At 44.9% G+C, this 16,160-nt stretch overlaps 2 protein-coding genes across 4 annotated transcripts in view; one reads left to right on the forward strand and one right to left on the reverse strand.

Moving 5' to 3' along the window:
* The window catches only part of nr1h3 (nuclear receptor subfamily 1, group H, member 3), a 179,743-nt gene extending 164,878 nt beyond the window's left edge, over positions 1-14,865 (reverse strand). Inside the window, exons 1-2 of the mRNA XM_080190556.1 lie at positions 14,827-14,865; positions 7,610-7,750 (exon numbers count right to left, since the gene is read on the reverse strand). The gene's annotated coding sequence lies outside the window, so the exon portion shown is untranslated. The remainder of the gene's footprint in view (positions 1-7,609; positions 7,751-14,826) is intronic.
* Positions 14,866-14,971: 106 nt separating this feature from the next.
* The window catches only part of acp2 (acid phosphatase 2, lysosomal), a 131,543-nt gene continuing 130,354 nt past the window's right edge, over positions 14,972-16,160 (forward strand). The window contains exons 1-2 of one of the 3 annotated variants that reach the window (XM_080190562.1): positions 14,972-15,213; positions 15,499-15,594. In XM_080190562.1, the coding sequence (XP_080046688.1) occupies positions 15,094-15,213; positions 15,499-15,594 (216 nt within the window). In that variant the 5' untranslated portion in view covers positions 14,972-15,093. The remainder of the gene's footprint in view (positions 15,214-15,498; positions 15,595-16,160) is intronic. The other 2 variants (XM_080190564.1, XM_080190563.1) reach the window with 2 other exon arrangements.

Genomic DNA, 16,160 nt, shown 5'->3' on the forward strand with positions numbered 1-16,160 from the left:
TTTTGCCTCATCCTGTCTGTGCCAGCAATCAAGTCTCTAGATATTATATTACAATTTGCAGCAATTGCTCCATAACCTTGTATGCTATAGCGTTTCAAGTGCTCATATAAATGCTTCTGAAATGTTGAGAAAGTGAGTTCCAGATTCCCAACATCTTCTGGATGAAAATATTTTTCTCAAATACTGCCTCCAACATCACTTTCTTAACTGCCTGCAAGTGTCTCCAATCACAACTTATCAAACCCATCTTCTAAACAACCTAAACCACCTCTGAACACACATGCTCACTTGCCTCCGAGCACACTTTCTTAACCCCTCCAATCATCTTCAACCACAGCTTTTCAACTGCCTCCAACCACATGTTCTCAGCCCCCTCCATCCATCTCCAACTACACTTTCTTAACCATTTCCAAGCACACCTTCTCAAACAACTCCAGTCATCTCCAAACACATCTTCTGAAGCACCACCAAACACACCTTCTCAACCACCTCCACACACACCTTCTCAATGATCTATAATCATCCCCAACCACATCTTCTTAACCTCCTCCAAATACATGTTCAGAAGCACCTCCAAACACACATTCTCATCAACCTCCAAATATTTCCAACCCAGTCCACCATCTCCATCCACATTTTCTCAACTGCCTCCTACAATCTCTAACCACACCTTCACAATGACCTCCATCAGCTCCAAACTTCTCCAACTAAACCTTCTCAACCCCTTTAGCCATTTCCAATCACAGCTTCTTGATCCCCGTCAACCATCTCCAGCTGCAAACTTCTCAATCAACTCCAACCACAACTTCTTAACCACCTCCAACAACACCTTTTCAACTGCTCCAATAATCTCCAACCATTCCTTTTCAACTGCCTCCAACCACACTTGTTCCACAGCCTCCAACCAGTTTCTTGATGAGAACCACAAATTTCTTGTTTCTGTTGCAGTGGAAAAGTTTCTGCTTGCAACTGTAACTGCAGTGAAGATATTATAAAGATCATTTCTTGTCCTTCCTCCCAGTTCATTCATCATAACACTCGCAGTTCATCTTTCTTTTCAACACAACTCAGATCCATACAACATAGAAAAGGTAAAGTACCAAAGAGGCCATTCAGCCCATCATGTCTGTGCCAGCCAAAAAAGCGCCAAATAAAGGAACTAGCCAACCTTTTTAATCACATTTTCCAGCACCTGGTGGTAGCCTTATAGGTTACAGCTCTTCATTTGATTTTTGATTTGATTTATTATTTTCACATGTATTAACCTACAGCGAAAAGTGTTGTTTCTTGCATGCTATGCAGACAAAGCATGCCACTCTTAGAGAAGAAAACGAGACAATAGAATGTAGTGTTACAGTCATAGTTCCTTGCGATCTTAGGCAGAGCAGGAACCATACCAAGCTGTGATATAACCACTATAGTGCATCTGTAAAAGTTGGTGAGAATCGTAGCTGACATGCCAAATTTCCTTAGTCTTCTAAGAAAGTAGAGGCAATGTGGGCTTTCTTAACTATAGTGTCAGTATGGGGGACCAGGACAGGTTGTTGGTGAACTGGACATCTAAAAACCTGAAGCTCTTGACCCTTTCTACTTTGTCACCATTGATGTAAACAGGGATATGTTCTCCTTTACGCTTCCTGAAGTTCGATGACAATCTCCTTCATTTTGTTGACACTGAAGGAGAGATTATTGTTGCAACACCAGTTCACCAGATTCTCTATCTCATTCCTGTATGCTGTCTCATCACTGTTTGAGATCCAACCTGTTATGGTGGTGTCGTCAGCAAAATTGAAAATCGAATTGGAGGGGAATTTGGCCACACAGTCATAGATGTATAAGGAGTATAGGAGTGGGCTGAGAATACACCTTGTGGGGCACTGGTGTTGAGGATGATTGTGGAGGAGGTCTTGTTGCCTATCCTTTCTGATTGTGGTCTGTGAGTTAGGAAGTTCAGGATCCAGTCGCAGAGGGAGGTGCCGAGTCCCAGGCCACAGAGTTATTATTAGTCCTCAGCTGGTGGATTGCATCCTATTCTCAACCCCATCCTTTGGAAAGGGTAACCAGGCTGTAGGAATGTTCCAGAAATGACTTACTGGGATTGTAGCAGAGATGTGAAGAAGCTTCAGTTACGTATACAGAAACCAGGTTAGCTCTCTTTGGAGCAGAGAAGGTTCAGAGAACAAGTTATAGAGCTCTTTAAAATTGTGGTTTTGATAAAGTAAATAAGGAGTACTATTTCCAATGACACAGAATTTGGTAACGGAAGGACTTATTAAGAAAATAGGAGTAGGAGACCATTTAGCCCTTCAAATTTGATCCACCATTCATTATAATCATGACTGATCATCCAATTTAACCGCCTGACCGCTATCTTCTACCCATTTCTGTTGATTTCCTTCACTTAAAGTGCTACAGATAACTCCTTCTTGAAAACATATAACGTTTTGGCCTCAACTGCTCTCTGTGGTAGCGAATTCCATAGGCTGACCACTCTGTAAGTGAAGAACTTCTCCTCCTCTCAATCCTAAATGGTTTACCTCGTATTCTTAGGCTATGATCCCTGGTTCTAGACATCCCCCATCAGGAACATCCTTCCTGCATCTACCCTATCTAATCCTGTTAGAAATTTATAGGTTTCTAGGAGATTCCCCCTCATTCTTCTGAATTCCAGCGAATAGAATACTAACAAACTCAATCTCTCCTCAAACATCAGTCCTGCCATACCAGGTGAAAAGAACCAGAGATGTGATGAGAACTTTTTTGGCACAAGAAGTTATGATCTAGAATTCTTGGCCTGATAGGGAATACTTTCCAAGAGGAATTTTCAGGATTATGGGGAATGCATCCAGGACAATGAACAGAATGGCCTCCTGTTTTGTATGATTGTTTGGTGGTGGGGAGCTAAGGGCAGTTATATCACTCATATGCCTGAGCTAAGCACAGTGCCCTTGATATCAGGTGATGAAAGGACCAATCTCCCCAACCCCAGTCTGTGAGTAAGTGAAAGCACCTTTTGCATGTGACAATAAAAGGTTTTAAAAGTTTAAAGTTTATTTATTATTGTCACAAGTAGGTTTACATTAATACTGTAATGAAGTTATTATGACAATTCCCTAGTCGCCACACTCTAGGTACACTGAGGGAAAATTTGGCATGGCCAATGTACCTAACTGGCATGTCTTTCAGACTGTGAGAGGAAATTGGAGCACCTGGAGGAAACCATGCAGATATGGGGAGAACGTGCAAACTCTGCAAAGACAGCGTCCCAAGCCGGGAGTCAAACCAGGTCCCTGGTGCTATGGGACAGCAATGCTGACTACTGTGCCACCTCACAGGTCTGTATCACAGAACATATCTTTCTTCCTCTTGGGCTGTGGTCCTAATATCTCATGAAGAATGAATACTTGGTAAGTAGGCAACAGTGATCACTAACGAAACCTTAAGATGTGGCAGTTACGTTGATACCAACTGATTCAAACAGAACATCAATTGGCAGGTGGGATTTAATAAAAGAACTGTTTTGGAAGAAGGGATAAGGCCAAGCCATATAGACTTAATAGTACAATTGAAGAGTGTGAAAGAACAGAGGAACTAGGGTGGTACATGCGCATGGATCTTTGAACATATTGAGAAAGTAATTAGCAAAACGTGTGGAATCTTGGGCTTCATAAATGTATTCAATATAAAAGCAGGGAAGTTATGCTAATCTGTGTAACCCTTGAATTGGCCTAGAGTATTTCATCAGTTCTGGCCACCATATTTTAGGAAGGCTATGAGGGTACTGGAGAGGGGCAGAGAAGATGTATTAGGATGGTTCCTGGAATGGGGTCATTTTAGTCACAAGCTTATTTTGAAATTGTTCTCCTAGGGGATTGTTCTCCTTGGAGCAAAAGAGATTGAGTGGAGAATTGGGACATTGGGACGTCTTGTTGAAGACGAGACATTGATAAGGCCACACTTGGAATACTGTGTGCAATTCTGGTCACCCTATTATAGAAAAGAAATTACTAAACAAGAAAGAGTGCAGAAAAAATTTACTAGGATGCTACCGGAACCTGATGGTTTGAGTTGTAAGGAGAGGCTGAATAGACTGGGACTTTTTTCTCTGGAGCGTTCTGGAGGGTGAGGGGTGACCTTGTAGAGGTCTATAAAATAATGTGGGGCATAGACAAGGTAGATAGTCAATATCTTTTCCCAAAGGTTGGAGAGGGCATAGGTTTAAGGTGAGAGGGGAGAGATACAAAAGTGTCCAGAGTGGCAATTTTTTCACACAGAGAGTGGTGAGTGTCTGGAACAAGCTGCCAGAGGTAGTAGTAGAGACGGGCGCAATTTTATCTTTTAAAAAGCATTTAGACAGTTACATGGGTACGATGGGTATAGAGGGATATGGGCCAAATGCAGGCAATTGGGACTGGTTTAGGAGTTTAAAAAAAAGTGACATGGACAAAAAGTTGGGCTGAAGGGCCTGTTTCCATGCCATAAACTCTATGACTCTATAATTGAAAGGTGGACAAGATTATGACAGATTAAGATAAAATAGACAAGGAAAAGTTATTCCTATTAGCTGATGATGCAAGTTCTGGGGATTTAAGGGTTTGGGACAGGAGTCACTTGTTGTGATGACACTGTGCTATTTTGATGTATTTTATGTTTAAGTTGGGACTGCTTTAAGAGGCAATGTTATATTACAAGAATCAGTGTATCTGCCAGGAATACAGTAGATATTAAGAATGTAGGATAATAATGGATTTTAGCTAGGTATGTGTTGCTTTGCAGAGTTAATTGACCTTTTTATTTAGGTTCTCCTGCGATTTTAGACAAGGTATGTAAAGTCATGTGAGTTTTTGATTAGGTTAGTTGACAGGGACAGAGCCATGATGATTAATGGGAGGAGCTAAGCTTGCAGAAAAGACCAGTTTCATTTTCATTTTAAAATATAAGCTGTTGCTGTCTGGACCTGCCTGAAGAAATGGTGTTTCTCTGTCTCCGTCTCTCTCTCTCACTCCAGAGATTTTTTGAAAGCTCCAGGACAGTTAACACTAGTCACAAGCAAACATACCTGTGTTGTGCTAACTAATTTTAACAAAGTTTAAGTCGAAAAGAGAAATTTTGCTTAATTGGAACTCATTGTGATGAGTTAGCAGTTCAGAATTGTATCTTGTCGTGTTTAAATACTGTTAAAAGTTAAGCCAATTCATCTGTTCAAGAAAAAATGTTAACTAAAATTTGTTTTGATAAAAACTCTCTGATTCATCAGTAGAATCACATCCGGAATGAAACATCTTATCCTCACATTTATGCAAAAATAGAAAATTGTTGAGTTGTAGTCTGGCTTCATAAATTCCTTGGGGTTTCTGATTTGGTATCCTAACAAAAATTGGGGGCTGGTACGGTATTAAAAACCATAAAACAGTGGGTTTTGAGGACCTAGTATTTTTTTCCCCATGTGTTATATTTGATTACTTTAAATAGGGAGTACCTTGTGCATGAATGGCTCTTTCAGTGGCTAAAGATTTCCTGAGTGTGAAAAAGGTCACTCAAGAGAGGTTTACAAGGGATGGTTTAAACAAGTTTTTGGATTTGGCAAAAAAGCTGTAGTTGACTGTACCTGAAAAGGTGAGGAATTTCAGTGATAGCAAAGCAACTAAAGTTGCCAAAAACACAGTCTGCCTTAGAAAAGCCAACATTCAATTAAGAATGAAAGTTACAACTTGAAAAGGAAATGAAATGGCTTGAATTAGAATTAAAAGAGAAAGAAAGGGTGAGAGAGAGAGAGAGAGAGACAATCACAGCGGAAAAGAATAGCCTTGGCAGAACAAAAAGAAAAAATTGCACTGGTGGAGAAAAAAGAAGCAAGACAAAGGAAAAAGTAAGAGCGTTATAATTTCAGGATTTGGAAAGAAAACTTAAAATATCAGAATTACAAAAGGGTAGAAGTGTGAGAGTAGCAGCAAAAAATGACAGATGACTTGAATTGGTTCATATATTAAGGTTTGGTTTTCGACATCAGTTTTGATCTGTGAAGTATAGAAACTGGGAAAAAGAAAAATCCTCAGGTGGTCAAGGCAAAGGGGATCTCAATGGAAATAGTAAGGACAGATTACCTCAGGTTATAAGGTATCAACACATGAAAAACTCTTGACTGCGCAGCTAATCCCATTTATCAGCACTTGGTCCATAGCTCTGAATGTTGTGACATGCCAAGTGCTCATCCAAGTACTTTTTAAAGGTTGTGAGGTAATTTGCCTCCATCACCCTCCCAGGCAGTACATTCCAGACCATCATCACATTCGAGGTAAAAAAAAGTTTTTTCCTCAAATCCCAGCTAAATCTCTTGCCCTCCACCTTGAACTTGTGTTCCCTCATGACTGACCCTTCAATAAAGGGGAACATTTGCTCCGTTCTGTCACTCATAATCTTGTACACCTCAATGCGGTCACCCCTCAGTCTTCTCTATTCCAATGGAAATAACACAAGTTTATTCAACCTCCCTTCATAACTTATATTTCATACCAGGCAGCATCATAGTTAATCTCCTCTTTGTCCCCTCTAGTGCAATCACATCCTTCCAATAATGTGGTGACCAGAACTGCACACAGTACTCGAGGTGTGGTCTCACTGAAGTTCTATACAACTCCAACATGACTTCCCTACTTTTGTAATCTAGGTCTCGATTGATGAAAGCAAGTGTCCCTCCCATATGCCTTTTCTGTCACCCTACTAATATGCCCTTCTGCCTTCTGAGATTTATGAACAATCACTCCAAGGTCCCTTTGTTCCTCAGAACTTTCTAGTGTCATGCCGTTCATTGAATATTTCCTTGTCATAAAAGCCCTTCAGCTTAACTTGTCCATGCCGCCCTTTCTTTTCTACCACCAAGCTAGTCCCAATTGCCTGCATTTGCCCATATCCCTCTATAACTATCTTATCCAAAATCTCCTTCCAAACTTTATCACCTCACGCTTTTCAAGGTTAAATTTCATCTGCAACTTACCTGTCCATTTGACCATTCCATCTATTTCTCGTTGTAGCCCGAGACAGCCTCACTGTTAACCACACAACCAATCTTTATGTTATCCACAAACTTAGTAATCCTACTCCCTACATAGTCATTTATGCTGTTTGTATAAATGATGAAAAATAGGGGACCCAGCACAGATTGCTTTAGTAAGCCACTAAAAACTGGTTTCTCGTCACAAAAGCATCCAGCGAATAGCATATAAACTACATTACCTTCATTGACACATCTGGTCATCTCCTCAAAAAATTCAATCCAATTTGTTAGGCATGACATCCCTCTCACAAAGCTATGTTGATTATCTCTGATCAAGCCTTGCTTCTCCAGATGGAGATAGATGTTCTCCTTTAGAACTTACTCCAATAGTTTCCCTACCACTGGCATGAGACTCACTGGTCTGTAGTCCCCTGGCTTATCTTTATAAACCATTTTAAATAGCAAAACCACATTACGTTCTTCAATCCTCTGGCACCTCTCCTGTTCATTCAGGTGAGTCACCTGATGAAGGAGCTTAAGGCTCCAAAAGCTAGTGCTGCCAAATAAACCAATTGGACTTTAACCTGGTTTTGTGAGACTTCTTACTGTGCTTACCCCAGTCCAACGCCAGCATCTCCACATCATACCTCCCCGTGGCCAGAGAGGAAGTAGAAGTCTCTGCAATTTCCTTCCTTGCCTCCCACAGCAGCCTGGGACACAATTCATTTGGATCTGGAGATTTGTCCATTTTTAAGCCTGCCAAAACATAATGAAAATGGCTAAAGGCTTGCTGAAAGAGGAAGGTGTTAAGAAATGTTTTAATGGAAGAAACAGATTGTGGCAGAGAGGTTTTGAAAGCAATTCCAGAGTTTGGGGCTGAGGCAACTGATAGCACAACTACCAATGGAAGAGCGGTTACAATCAGGCAAGCTCGAGGGGCTTGAATGAGATGAGAACAAATACTCTTGGACAGTTGTGGGGCTGGGACAGATTATAGAGCGGCAAGGCACTGGAGGGATTTATAAAGAAGAATGAGAAGTTAAAATCCAGATACTTCTTGACTGGCAGCCAATGTAAGTCAGTGAACATGAGGTGTGAGGTAAACTGGATTGATGAAATGACTTGGGCAACAGAGTTTTGGATGATCTCAAATTTATGGAGGGTAAAATGTGGAAGAGCACTCACGAGATCTTTGGAAAAGTGAAGTCCAGTAGTAACAGAGGCATGAATGAGGATTTTTGCAGCAAGCAAGCAGAGACAGGAGTGAAGTTAGACAGTGTTACAGGTGGAAATTGACAGTCTTTGTGATGGCTCTGATATGTGGTTCAAAGTTCATCTTGGGGCCAAATATGGCAGCAAGGTTGTGAACTATCTGGTTCAGTTTCAGTTATCAGGGAGAAAGGTGAATTCAATGGAAGGCTACCAAAGACAATGGCTTAATTCTTCTCAGTACTTAAGTGGAGGAAATCTTTGCTCTTCCAGTTCTGGATGTTGGTGAGATAATTAGTCCGATAACTTAGTAACAGCAGAGTCAAGAGGAATGCTGACAAGGTGTAGCTTACTTGAGGAAACCAAGGGGCAGCATGTAGATGAGAAATAGAAGGGGGCTGAGGTTAAATTCTTAGGAGATGCCTGAGGTAACATTATAGGAATGGGAAGAGAAGCCACTGCAAAGGATTTGCTGGCTACGATTAGATGAAAAAGAATGGAAGCCAATGAGAGCAGTCCCACACAGATGGGCAGCAGTTGAGACACGTTGTGAGGATGCCATCTGTTTGGGCTTTGTAATATAATCAATCTGGTGTCACATCTGACCATCCATAGCCATGTGACTATGCCATGGAGGCAGTCTCTCTGGAGGCAAACATCTTAACAGCCAGTTCAATAAAGACGTCTCACTGAAACAAACACTGCTGTCCTTAAAACTGATACTTGATATGGAGGCAACATAGATTTTTGAATCCTGCAAGTACTGCAGAGAAGACACTGAGAACCCAGGCACATGGAGATGTTCAATCTGCAAAGAAATCTGAGGACAAAGGGAAAGCAAACACTGACTGAAGACTGCAAGTAAAGAGAAGACAGCTCAGAAAGCTTGCAGCAAAGTGTCTGAATTCACTTGATTTAGAAATGAAGAGATGATCTGATTAAAGATAGTCTTAGGTGTGCAAAACCCTTCAGTGGGAGCAAGTCTTCTGAAAAATGAGAAGCTGACACTAAAGAAAGTGATAGATTCTTGTTGAAATGTGGAAGCTGTGAAACATCAGCTAAAGAAGACCAGGAGATACACTCAGCTCACTGAGCTCCATAACGAAAGACTGTGAAGGTTATATATGTGGCAGGAGGTGGAGATATGCACAGCTCCAGTTTGCTGAATACTGTGAAACAGGAGTCAGTTTCAGAGTGCTGGGTGGAAGCCAAATTCTCAGTGGGTGTTGGATGGATACTTTATTCATAAAATCATAGAATCCCACAGGGCAGGAAGAGGCCATTCAGCCCATTGAGTCTGCACTGACCACAATCCCACACAGGCTAAATCCCCATAATCCCATGCATTTACCCTAGCTAGCTCCCCCGAAACTAAGGGGCAATTTATTATGGTACATCCACCTAACCCCGCACATCTTTGGACTGTGGGAGGAAACTGGAGTACCCAGAGGAAATTGGGTAAAATGCACAAACTCCACAGACAGTGACCCAAGCTGGGATTTGAACCAGAGACCCTGGCAGTGTGAAGCAGCAGTATTAACCTGTGCCGCCTACAGAGGATGCTGGGCACTTGGATTGGCTGTGACACCCAGCCCTTATTCTCAGTAGGTGCAGGGAGGAGGTCTCAGTCTCAGTGGGTGCTGGGGCCAGGCCTCATTCTCAGTGGGTGCTGGGAAGGGGCCTCATTCTCAGTGGGTGCTGGGAGGGGGCCTCAGTCTCAGTGGGTGCTGGGTCCAGGCCTCAGTCTCAGTGGGTGCTGGGATGGGGTCTCATTCTCAGTGAGTGCTGTGAGGAGGTCGCATTCTCAGTGGGTGCTGGGAGGGGACCTCATTCTCAGTGGGTGCTGGAAGGGGACCTCATTCTCAGTGGGTGCTGGAAGGGGACCTCATTCTCAGTGGGTGCTGGGAGGGGACCTTATTCTCAGTGGGTGTTGGGCAGGAGCCTCACTTTCAGTGGATGCTAGGTCCAAGCCTCATTCTCTGTGGGTGCTGGGAGGGGACCTCATTCTCAGTGGGTGCTGGGAGAGGGACCTCATTCTCATTGGGTGCTGGGAGGGTGTCTCACTCTCAATCAGAACTGGGAGGGGACCTCATTCTCAGTGGGTTCTGGGACTGGGCCTCACTCTCAATGGGTGCTGGATCCAGCCCTCAGTCACAGTGGGTGCTAGATCCAGGCCTTACTCTCAACAGGTGCTAGGTCCAGGCTTCATTCACAGTGGGTGCTGGATGGATACTTCATTCATAGAATCCTACAGTGCAGGAGGCCCTTCGGCCCATCAAGAGGTTCCTATTTTCAAATGAAACAGGGATAGCCCAGGAAATTACTGACCAGTGAGTCTGACTTCAGTGGTTGGTAAGCTGATGGAGAGGATACTGAGGGACAGGATTTATGAACATTTAGAGAAGTTTAGTATGATCAGAAATAGTCAGCACGGCTTTGTCAGGGGCAGATCGTGCCTTATGAGTCTAGTTGAGTTCTTTGAAAATGTGACTGAACACATTGACGAAGGAAGAGCGGTGGACGTGGTTTACATGGACTTCAGCAAGGCGTTTGATAAGCTCCCCCATGCAAGACTTCTTGAAAAAGTGAGAGGGCATGGGATCCAAGGGGCTGTTGCCTTGGATCTGCCAGAACTGGCTTGCCTGCAGAAGGCAGAGAGTGGTTGTGGATGGGTCTTTTTCTGCATGGAGGTCGGTCACCAGTGGAGTGCCCCAGGGATCTGTTCTAGGACCCTTGCTGTTTGTCATTTTCATAAATGACCTGGATGAGGCAGTAGAGGGATGAGTTGGTAAGTTTGCCGATGACACGAAGGTTGGTGGTGTTGGGGATAGTTTGGAGGGATGTCAGAAGTTGCAGCGAGACATAGATAGGATGCAAGGCTGGGCGGAGAAGTGGCAGATGGACTTCAACGCATATAAATGTATCGTGGTCCATTTTGGCAGGTCCAATGGGATGAACATAGAACATTACAGCCCAGTACAGGCCCTTCGGCCCTCGATGTTGCGCCGACCAGTGGAACCAATCTAATGACCCTCTAACCTAAACTAGTCCGATGTTATCCAAATGCCTATCCACTGGCCATTTGAACACCCTTAAAGTTGATGAGTCCACAACTGCTGCAGGCAGGGCATTCCACGCCCTTACTACCCTCCGAGTAAAGAATTCCCCATATGAATTCTCTCATTTCTGACTGTAAGGGGCCTACATTTGTGTTTGTGGAGTACAATATCAAGGGTAGGACTCTTAGCAGTGTTGAGGAGCAGAAGGACCTTGGGGTCCGGGTCCATAGGACTCTTAAATCGGGCTTGCAGGTGAAGGATGTGGTCAAGAAGGCGTACGGTGTACTAGCCTTCATTAACCAAGGGATTGAGTTTAGGAGTCGAGAGATAATGCTACAACTTTATAAAACCCTCGTCAGACCCCACTTGGAATACTGTGTGCAGTTCTGGTCACCTCACTACAAGAAGGATGTGGAAGCTATTGAGACAGTGTACAGCAGATTTACAAGGATGTTGCCTAGATTGGATGGCATGCCTTATGAGGATAGGTTGAGGGAACTAGGTCTTTTCTCCCTGGAGAGACGAAGGTTGAGAGGTGACCTGATAGAGGTTTATAAGATGTTGAGAGGTATAGATAGGGTGGATTCTCAAAGGCTATTACCCAGGGCTGAAATGGTCGCTACAAGCGATCACAGGTTTAAGGTGCTGGGGAGCAGATACAGAGAAGATGTCAGGGGGAAGTTTTTCACTCAGAGGGTGGTGAGTGAGTGGAATCGGCTGCCATTGGTGGTGGTAGAGGCAAACTTGCTCGTGTCTTTTAAGAGACTTCTGGATGAGTACATGGGATTTAATGGGATTGAGGGTTATAGATAGGCCTGGTAGGTAGGGATATGATCGGCGTACCTTGTGGGCCGAAGGGCCTCTTTGTGCTGTAGTGTTCTATGTTAAGTCTGCACTGACCACAATCCCACCCAGGCTATATCCCCATAACCCCATGCATTTACCCTAGCTAATCCCCCCCGACACTAAGGGGCAATTTATTATGGTACATCCACCTAACCTGCACATCTTTGGACTGTGGGAGGAAACTGGAGCACCCAGAGGAAATTCGGTAAAATGCACAACCTCCACAGACAGTGTCTCAAGTTGGGATTTGAACCAGGGACCCTGGTGCTGTGAGGCAGCAGTGTTAACTATAGTGTCATCGTGCCACCTACAGTGGATGCTGGGCAGAGGCCATACTTGGATTGGCTGTGGCGCCCAGCCCTTATTCTCAGTAGGCGCTGGGAGGGGACCGCCTTCTCAGCGGGCGCTGGGAGGGGACCTCCTTCTCAGCGGGCGCTGGGAGGGGACCTCTTCTCAGTGCGTGTTGGGTGGGGGCCTCGCTTTCATAGAACATAGAACACTACAGCACGGTACAGGCCCTTCGGCCCTCGACATTGCGCTGACCAGTGGAACCAATCTAATGATCCTCTAACCTAAATTATTCCAATATTATCCATATGCCTATCCAATGACCATTTGAATGCCCTTAAAGTTGGCTAGTCCACTACTGCTGCAGGCAGGGCATTCCATGCCCTTACTACCCTCTGAATAAAGAACCTACCTCTGACATCCGTCTTATATTTATCACCCCTCAATTTGAAACTATGTCCCCTCGTGTTAGCCATCACCATCCGAAGAAAAAGGCTCTCACTGTCCACCCTATCTAATCCTCTGATCATCTTGTATGCCTCAATTAAGTCGCCTCTTAACCTTCTTCTCTCTAATGAAAACAACCTCAAGTCCCTCAGCCTTTCCTCATAAGACCTTCCCACCATACCAGGAAACATTCTGGTAAACCTCCTCTGTACCCTTTCCAATGCTTCCACATCTTTCTCATAACACGGCGACCAGAACTGTACACAATACTCCAAGCGCGGCCGCACCAGTTTTATACAGCTGCAACATGATCTCACGGCTCCGAAACTCAATCCCTCTACCAATAAAAGCTAACACACCGTGCGCCTTCTTAACAACCCTATCAACCTGGGTGCCAATTTTCAGGGATCTATGCACATGGACACCGAGATCTCTCTGCTCATCCACACTTCCGCGTCTTTCCATTAGCCCAATACTCTGCAATCCTGTTACTCCTTCCAAAGTGAATCACTTCACACTTTTCTGCATTAAACTCCATTTGCCACCTCTCAGCCCAGCTCTGCAGCTTATCTATGTCCCTCTGCAAACTGTAACATCTATCCGCACTTTCTACAACTCCTCCGACTTTAGCGTCACCCACAAATTTACTAACCCACCCTTCTACACCCTCATCTAGGTCATTTATAAAAATGCCAAACAGCAGTGGCCCCAAAACAGATCCCTGCGGTACACCACTAGTAACTGAACTCCAGGTTGAATATTTCCCATCAACCACCGCCCTCTGTCTTCTATCAGCTAGTCAATTCCTGATCCAAACCGCTAAATCACCCTCAATCCCCTGCATCTGTATTTTCTGCAGTAGCTTACCATGGGGAACCTGATCAAACGCTTTACTATAATCCATATAAACCACATCAACTGCTTTACCCGTATCCACCTTTTTGGTTACCTTCTCAAAGAACTGAATAAAGTTTGTGAGGCACAAAACTGTGTTGACTATCCCTAATCAAATTATTTCTCTCTACATGAGTCAGTGGATGCTGAGTCCAGGCTTCATTCTGTGTGGGTGCTGGAAGGGAGCCTCATTCTCTATGGGTGCTGGGAGGGGGATTCATTCTCAGCAAGTACTGGGAGGGGGCCTCATTCTCATTGGGTGCTGGGTCCAGGCCTCACTGTCAATAGGTGCTGGGTGGATGCTTCACTCCCAGTGGGTGCTGGATCCAGGCCTCACTCTCAGCGGGTGCTGGATCCAGGCCTCACTCTCAGTAGGTGCTAGGTCCGGACCTCATTCACAGTGGGTGCCGGATAGATCCTTCAGTCTTAGAATCATGGAATCCTATAGTGCATGAGGAGGCCATTCAGCCCATCAAGTCTGCACTGACCACAATCCCACACAAGCTAAATCCCCATAACCCTATGCATTTATCCTAGTTGCCCCACGACACTAAGGGGCAACTTATTATGGTACATCCACCTAACCCTGCACATCTTTGGACTGTGGGAGCAAACTGGGTGGAATGCACAAACGCCACAGTGACCCAAGCTGGGATTTGAACCAGAGACCCCCCACGCCGTGAGGCAGCAGTGTTAACCACTGTGTCACTGTGCTGCCTACTATGGATGTTAGGCAGAAGCTGCACTTGGATTGGCTGTGGCGTCCAGCCCTTATTCTCACTGGGCGCTGGGAAGGGACCTCGTTATCAGATGATGCTGGATCCTGACCTCATTCCCACTGGGTGCTGGATCCAGGCCTCATTCTCACTGGGTGCTGGATCCAGGCCTCATTCCCACTGGGTGCTGGATCCAGACCTCATTCCCACTGGGTGCTGGATCCAGGCCTCATTCCCACTGGGTGCTGGATCCAGGCCTCATTCTCACTGGGTGCTGGATCCAGGCCTCATTCTCACTGGGTGCTGGATCCAGGCCTCATTCTCACTGGGTGCTGGGAGGGGCGCCATTTTTCAGTTGGGGTTGGGGCCAAACCTCAATATCAGTTGATGCTGGGATGAGGCCACATTCTCTGTAGGTAGGGGGAGAGAGTCTCATTCTCACTGGGTTTCGAGAACGGCCTCCTTCTCAGTGGTTGCTGGCTCAAGGCCTCGTTCTGAAAGGTTCTGTGACGACGCCTGATTCGCGGTGGTTGCTGGGAGCGACTCTGCGGTGCCGGTTGCTCGGTGTTATCCCGTCCCCCCGCCTCCCTCTGGTTGTGGTCGGTGGTTCCGGCAGCTGAGGTTCCGACACTGGCACGGGATGGTCGGCGCCGTGTCCCAGGCTCCGGTCCCGGCCTCCCGCCGGGCTTTGCTGGGCGTTGTGTTAATGCTCGGGATCCTGAGAGCGACAGAGGGAAGAAAACTGAAATTCGTCAATCTGGTGAGTGAGAAACTGAGAGAGAAACGAAAAGAGGGAGAGAGAGTGTGGGTGACCGAGCCTCCCCCATCCCCACTCTTCCCTCTCAAACCCCCACAGGATCTGACATTTTTTGATAAGATCACCTGTCATTCTTCCAAACTCCAGTCAGTATATACCGAACCAGTTGTATGTGTATCTCTTCCCTCATGTATTTATCAGCCCAGGACTTGAGCTTTACTTTCATTTTCATGTAAAACAAAATACTTAATAAAATCAGCCAGTGTAAATTGCACCTTATATTCTCAGATTTATCGCCATGGAGACCGATCACCTATGAATGGATACCCAACAGACCCGATTACGGAGAAAGACTGGCCCCAAGGTTACGGGCAACTTACGCAGGTTGGTGGTTTCTCTCTTTCTGGCCCTGAATCTCTCTTTGTCTCTCTATCTCAGCCAATATCTGCTGTGTCTTGCACAACCCCCTTGGCCAACTCATAGTTTCTTCTTCATTACATTCTGGAAGCCTGGCACTGACCTGCCTCCTCCTTTAATGATGTGGAGATGCCAGCATTGGACTGGGATAAACACAGTAAGAAATCTCACAACACCAACTTAAAGTCCAACAGGTTTATTTAGTAGCGAACGCCACTAGCTTTCAGAGCACTGCTTCTTCGTCAGCTGAGTAGGAAGTTCTGATCACAAATAGGGCATATAAAAACAAACATTCAGTTTACAGAATACTGATTAAAATGTGAGTTTTTACATCTAATCAAGTCTTAAAGCTGCAGACAGTGTGAGTGGAGATAGCATTAAGCATAGGTTAAAGAGATAAATATTGTCTCCAGACAGGACAGTAAGTGAGATATTGCAAGCCCAGGCAAGTCATGGGGGTTACAAATAGTGTGACATGAACCCAAGATCCTGGTTGAGGTCATCTCCACGTGTGTAGAACTTGGCTATCAGTC

Source organism: Carcharhinus amblyrhynchos, chromosome 6 (genome assembly GCF_965287045.1).
Source record: "Carcharhinus amblyrhynchos chromosome 6, sCarAmb.v2.hapA, whole genome shotgun sequence".
Taxonomy (NCBI): Eukaryota; Metazoa; Chordata; class Chondrichthyes; order Carcharhiniformes; family Carcharhinidae; genus Carcharhinus; species Carcharhinus amblyrhynchos.